The sequence below is a fragment of the Pristiophorus japonicus genome, chromosome 7 (assembly GCF_044704955.1).
Source record: "Pristiophorus japonicus isolate sPriJap1 chromosome 7, sPriJap1.hap1, whole genome shotgun sequence".
In the NCBI taxonomy this organism is placed as follows: Eukaryota; Metazoa; Chordata; class Chondrichthyes; family Pristiophoridae; genus Pristiophorus; species Pristiophorus japonicus.
Genome location: NC_091983.1, coordinates 192,672,725 through 192,679,295, shown reverse-complemented (window position 1 = coordinate 192,679,295; position 6,571 = coordinate 192,672,725). Strand labels below are relative to the sequence as shown.

The following is a 6,571-nucleotide window of genomic DNA, read 5'->3' as shown; positions in this document are numbered from 1 at the left end:
CTTTGGTTTCAGCACTACGCCACTGAACAGCAACCAGCCGGCTGGATCCTTTATTTCACACTTCACATTTGGTTTGTCTAATTTACACGTGTTGAGCAAACACCCACTTCTGCAAAGCATCTTTGAGATGTTAAAAAGAAAGGAAAATTAAAATGACCTACTAATAACTGCAAGAGTAAGTACACTGGGGAATAGCACGACCATACAACCATGCAGGGATCTTTTCACGTATAGATTAAGCTGTTGCTTTCTTACAGCAGGAAGCTCGCCATTATAGAACTGCAACATCTGTTCTGAAGGCCACTTTGTGATTTGGCATGTACTGCTTTGGAAAGGCGCCGTGTGGAACGTGTTAGGTTTTGCCATATTGAAAGTACCCACGGCCGCCTTTGTGATTCCGTTGCGACCAAAGCGCAGATCAAATGGGCAGTGCCGATCAAACAAGTCACCGATCACCTGAGGAACTGATACCGATTTTAACAATTCCTGCACCGCTGGCTGTAGGAAAATCTCACTCCCTTACGTGCTCACAGAGAAATGTCGGCTGCGCCAACCTTCTAGTTTAAAAAAAATAAAATAAAAGAATCATTCATGACTGAACTCACTAATCAGGGTGAACCGCAAATAGAAATCATTTTAAATGACAGGTAAGGTTCAGGTGCGAATGGAATGCTACACAAATATCGACAACCCCCTGGCCACATTTTATATAGGTAAAGGAAACATCTTTTGACAGTAATAGCCACGAATTCCGTTAGTCCAGCTCAAGTACAATGCACAAGCGTAAGAAAGTTTCACGTATAATACCGGTAAAGTTGGTTATCTGTTTGAAAAGTTTTCGAGTTAAATATCGCTGGATTTGTACATGTCTGACAATAGTCTTGTGATAGGAACATTTCCAATAGTTTTCTTGAAGAACACTTCTTCAATAGTGGAGGGATTCACCGAGCGCAAAGCTGGCAGAAGTAAAAGTAACTTTCCAAAACGACACGGCTGTGTTGGGTATCTGGGATGCACAGAAGAAAGAGACCTGTTAGCAATTTGAACGCGGTGAATACTGTCCGCATTATGTGTTGTAGAAAGAAGCATGTGACAAGAATGATGGTGCGGCAGGGTGGAGGAGGTTTGGTGTCCTGGCCTTGGGGAGTGGCAAACCTTACGGAGACTAACCAGAATAGGTACCAGCTGAAGGAGCTTTGTCAGAGATAGTTGTAGGGAGCCAACTCATGTATACCGTTGGATACCTCGTTACAGAGTAACACTAGACACGGGCGGTTTGGAACGACCTAAACTAGCAGAAAACAACTTTTTTTAAACTAGAGAAAAGGGAGCTTGCAATGTTCAAATTATTTTCTCCACGGTGAGAATACAGATTCGGAAATAAAGCACTTCCTTTCCCCTCTTTCAGCAATTATCAGCCTCAATCACTCTCAGGTTGTATTGGGCAGCTTAGATTGAAGGCCAAATTCCTATACTTTATCCCGAACAATCCTGCTTACTGGAAATCTTAAATCCTACTCCATCAATGTGACATTTCCATTTTCCACCTTACTGCAGCGAGACTGACAATGTATGATGATTTGTGGCACTTTTGTGGTGGAAACTGCCAAATCAGTAAGAACTGGATTGAGATAACCTAAACATTTCATGTAAAACCTTTTTACTGCCTATAAAGAAAGAAGATGGTCATTCCATTGTTCTGGTCTGAATTAAAATCCGGACTCAGAGGTATAAATTGAAGAAAAACAATTTATTTAAATGCTGTATCTGTTTGCTGATAGCACAACCTTTAAATCTGCTCTTGGATACACAGATTATTTAGCTGCTGAAGTTGATGAGAGCAGCCATACTATGAAATGTAGCTGAACCTCCCCAAAACCTTTGGTAAAGTAAAGCTCGTTTACAAATTAAGGTCAGTAGATATCAAGAGTAAGATATATATCTGGATTGGTAACTTGCTAAAGAGAATGAATCAGAGAGCGGTCATAAAGGAAGATAGGTCACAATGGAGGGGTGGGGTGGGGGTGTTGTAGATGGGATGTATTCAGCAGGATGCCCAGCAATCCATGTTAGGATTCCTTCTATTGTTGGTACTTAGAATTGTAGTCTCAACTCAATGTTAACTCATTGATAACATTTAACTAATGATGGACCATAGACTCAGGAGAGGCAGCCAAAATCTACAAAGAAAACTCAACAGCCTTCCGACTCACCATTGAGTACAACAATGTCAGATCATAACCTCTGCTCCCATTTTTTCAGACAGCAGCAGTTGGTAATGATTCTGCTATTCCCAGTTACACGTCGTCTACACCCATCTTTTCTTTCTTTACTTGTCCCATTACAATCCACTTTTGCCTTGTACAATCATGCCTTTGTCATTTAATTTCTCCTGCCTTCTACCTTATCACAGACCTTCCTTTTTGTTCTTTCATCCACTCCCCCTTTCACTGCCTTGGTACTTGCTTAAAACCTGTTACATCTCTAACTTTTTCCAGTTCTGATGATAGGTCATTGACCTGAAAAGTTAACTCTGCTTCACTTTCCACATGTGCTGCCTGACCTGCTGAGTATTTCCAGCATTTTATGTTTTTATTTCAGATCTCCAGCATCAGCAGTATTTTGCTTTTGTACTATGGTCTGTACCTGGGATGACCAGTGGCAAATGAAACTTAATACTGATAAATACACTGTATGTACATACATAAGACTAGGGTGCATATGTACTCTGAGTGGTCTGGACCTTGCCAAGAGGAAAGTTGAAAGAAATCATGGAGTATTTAGATAAACCAGGTAACTAAATCTCTAGAGGCTATAAAATATGCTAAAATTAATATGCACATAGAAAGGCATGGGTTAATTAATCACAATCATCATGAATTTGTAAGAGGCAAGTCATGTCTGACAAATTTAAGAATCCTTTGAGGAAATTAAAAAATATTGATAAACGAAATACAATGTGTATATAGATTTTCAAATGGCATTTGATAAGGTGTCCCATAGGAGACCTGTTGATAAAATTGCAGCACTAGTATTAAAGAGATGCAGCAGCATGGACATGAAGTAGCCTAGAGGACAGAAACGTGGAGAGTAGGCTTAACAGATGTTTTTAGACTAGGGGGATGTAAGTTTGTGTACCCCACAGGGGCAATATTGGACCTATTGCACTTCTCAATATATATAAATGATCTTGATTTGAGTATAGTTAGCACAACATTGAAACTTGCTGATGCCACAAAAATAGGTAGCATGGTAAAGAGCACTGTATGGTTCTTCAGGAGAACACTGGCAGGTTAGTAGATTTGACAGAAAAACATTGGATTAAATTTAATGTGACATATTTTGGGTGGATGGATAAGGAGAGGATGTATACACTAAATTGTAAAACTGTAAAATCTAAGGACTGGAGAGACTTAGCATTTCAGATACAGAAATACCTAAAAATGGTAAGTTGATAAAGCTTTTAAAAAGTATATGGGATCCTAGGATTTATAAATAGGGACAATGAGATCAAAGGCAAATAGGTAATGCTAAGTCTACAGCAATTATTGATTAGGCTGCGGTTAAGATATATTTGCCAGCTTTGAGTGCCTTACTTTAGGAAGGATGCCAATGCTATATAGAAAGGATGCAAATTCATTAAAATGATACCAGGAATGAGAGATGTTAGATATGATGCGCGACTTGAGAAACTATAGCTTTTTACATTAGAACAAAGGAGGTCAAGAAAAGATCTGATAGAGATGTTCAAGATCCTGAGAGGTTTCGATAAGGTAAATTGTGAAAAACTTTCTCGATGAGTTAGTAACTAAAGTGGATACATTTAAAATCATCACCAAAAGAACAAATGGAGAGGTTTTAGGAAAATGTTTTACACAGAGGATTGTTACATGGAATGCGCGACCAGAAACAGTGCTGGAAGTAGAATCCACAATAGCTTTTAAAATGGAAGTGGATAATTATTTCATAGGAACAGGAATAAGCCATTCAACCCTTCGAGCCTGTTTCCCCATTCAATTACATCACTGGGCTGTACCTCAACACCAGTTACCTTCCTTTGCTCTATATCGCTTGATACCCTTACCTCACAAATATCTAACAATCCCAGCCCTGAAAATTTCAATTGATCAAGCATCCATAGCTTTTTGGGAGAGAGAGTTCCATATTTTCACTATTCGTTGAGTGAAAAAGTGCTTCAGGAAGGCAAATGGAATCTTGGCCTTTATTGAAAGGGGGATAGAGTTTAAAAACATAGATGTCCTGCTGCAACTGTACAGGGTGTTGATGAGGCCACACCTGGAGTACTGCATACAGTTTTGGTCTCGGTATTTAAGGAAGGATATACTTGCATTGGAGGCTGTTCAGAGAAGGTTCACTAGGTTGATTCCGGAGATGAGGGGGCTGACTTATGAACATAGGTTGAGTAGGTTGGGCCTATACTCATTGGAGTTCAGAAGAATGAGAGGTGATCTTATTGAAACATATAAGATAATGAGGGGGCTTGACAAGGTGGATGCAGAGAGGATATTTCCACTCATAGGGGAAACTAAAACTAGGGGACCTAGTCTCAGAATAAGGGACCGCCCATTTAAAACTGAGATGAGGAGGAATTTCTTCTTTCAGAGGGTTGTAAATCTATGGAATTCTCTGCCCCAGAGAGCTGTGGAGGATGGATCACTGAATATATTTAAAGCGGAGATAGACAGCGATAAGGGAATAAAGGGTTATGGGGAGCGGGCAGGGAAGTGGAGTTGAGTCCGTGATCAGATCAGCCATGATCTTATTAAATGGTGGAGTAGGCTCGAAGGACCAGGTGGTCTACTCCTGCTCCTATTTCTTATGTTCTTATATTCCTGGTTTTACTCCACAATAGCCAGCTCTAACTTTAAGGTTATGACCCCTTCTTCTCGAATCTCCCATCAGAGAAAATAATATCCACTCTATTGAATTGCTTTATCATTTTAAAGATCCCAATTAGATCTTTATACAACCTGTCCTCATAATTTAACCCTTTAAGCCCCAACAATATTTTGGTGAATCTGCGCCCCCACCAAAGCCAATATATCCATTCCAAGGATTTATTTAAGGAGGATTGAAAAATTATGGCCAAAGTTTGAAGTCACTGCTCACTATTAGTTATAATGTATATTTTAAGGGGGTAGAGCTAGATATTCTATGATGGACATTAACAGTCAATGCAGTGTATCTGTGGTAGTATCCATTCTGGAAATTTAAATGGTAGTGATGAAATCGCTGCAAGCACAACATCACTATATAGAATCATACAAGGAATCATAGCACAGCAGGAAGCCATTTGACCCATTGTGCCAGTGCTAGTTCTTTGAAAGAATTATCCAATTAGCCTCACTCTCTTGCTCTTTCCCGGTAGACTTGCATTTTTTTTCTATTTAAGCCATCTTCCCTAATTACCCCTTATACGCTTGGTGTCAAATTTTCTTTGATAACACTCCTGTGAAGCACCTTGGGACATTTTACTATTTTAAAGGCACTACATAAAAGCAAGTTGTTGTAGTTGTTGAAGTATTTATCCACTTCCTTTTTGAAAGTTACTATTGAACCTGCTTCCACCACCATTTCAGGCAATATATTACAGATCATAACAACTCACTAACTCTCGCCCCTGGCTTTTTTGACAATTATCTTACATCTGTGTCCTCTGGTTACCAACCCTCCTGGTAGTGGGAACAGTTTCTCCTATTTACTCTATTAAATCCCTTCATAATTTTGAACACCTCTTGAAAACTCCTCTTCACTTTCTATGTCCTAGCGAGAACAATCCCAGCTTCTCTCATCTCTCCATATAACGGAATTCCCTCATCCCTGGTACCATTCTGGTAAATCTCCTCTGCACCCTCTCCAAAGCCTTGGTATCCTTTGGAAAATGTGGTGCCTAGAATTGGAGATCTAATTAGTGATTTACGAAGGTTTACCATTTCATTGCTTTTGTACCAAATCAAATAGGTAATTCAGAAGAAAATTATTTACCCAAAGAGTGGTGAGAATGTGGAACTCGCTACCACAGGGAGTGGTTGAAGTGAATAGTCTAGATACATTTAAGGGGAGGCTAGACAAGCTTATGAGGGAGAAGGGAACAGAGGATTATTTGGATAGATTTAGATGAGGAAAGACGGGAGGAGGCTCGAGTGGAGCATAAAGACCGACATTGACTGGTTGAGTCGAATGGCCTGTTTCTGTGCAGTATATCCTATGTAATCTTATGTACTCTATGCCTCTATTTATAAATCCATGGCTCCGGTACACATTTTTTTTGCAGCTTTACCAAGTTGTCCTGTCACCTTTAGAGATTGCTGTACTTAGTGATTCTTTATAGATAGCCCTTTAGTGATTTATATACTTCGTGATTGTTTATGGATAGCCCTTTAAGAGTAATGAGACTTAGCAGAAACAAGTATTCGAATGTAAACACACTTAGCAGGGTAGTGGGTCGATGGTTTTTGAGCACAGTGTAAAGTTATTTCAATTATTTTGGCACAGATTAGGGATTTTATGGTATGATTAGCTTGTGAGGATACGCAAATTTGAAGGTCAT

General features: G+C 39.5%; 1 protein-coding gene across 1 annotated transcript in view; it reads right to left on the bottom strand.

The window, feature by feature from the left end:
* Window positions 1-843: 843 nt before the first annotated feature.
* nr2e1 (nuclear receptor subfamily 2, group E, member 1) overlaps window positions 844-6,571 on the bottom strand; it is a 32,119-nt gene continuing 26,391 nt past the window's right edge. The window contains exon 9 of the mRNA XM_070884546.1: window positions 844-1,006. Within this exon, the coding sequence (XP_070740647.1) occupies window positions 844-1,006 (163 nt within the window). The remainder of the gene's footprint in view (window positions 1,007-6,571) is intronic.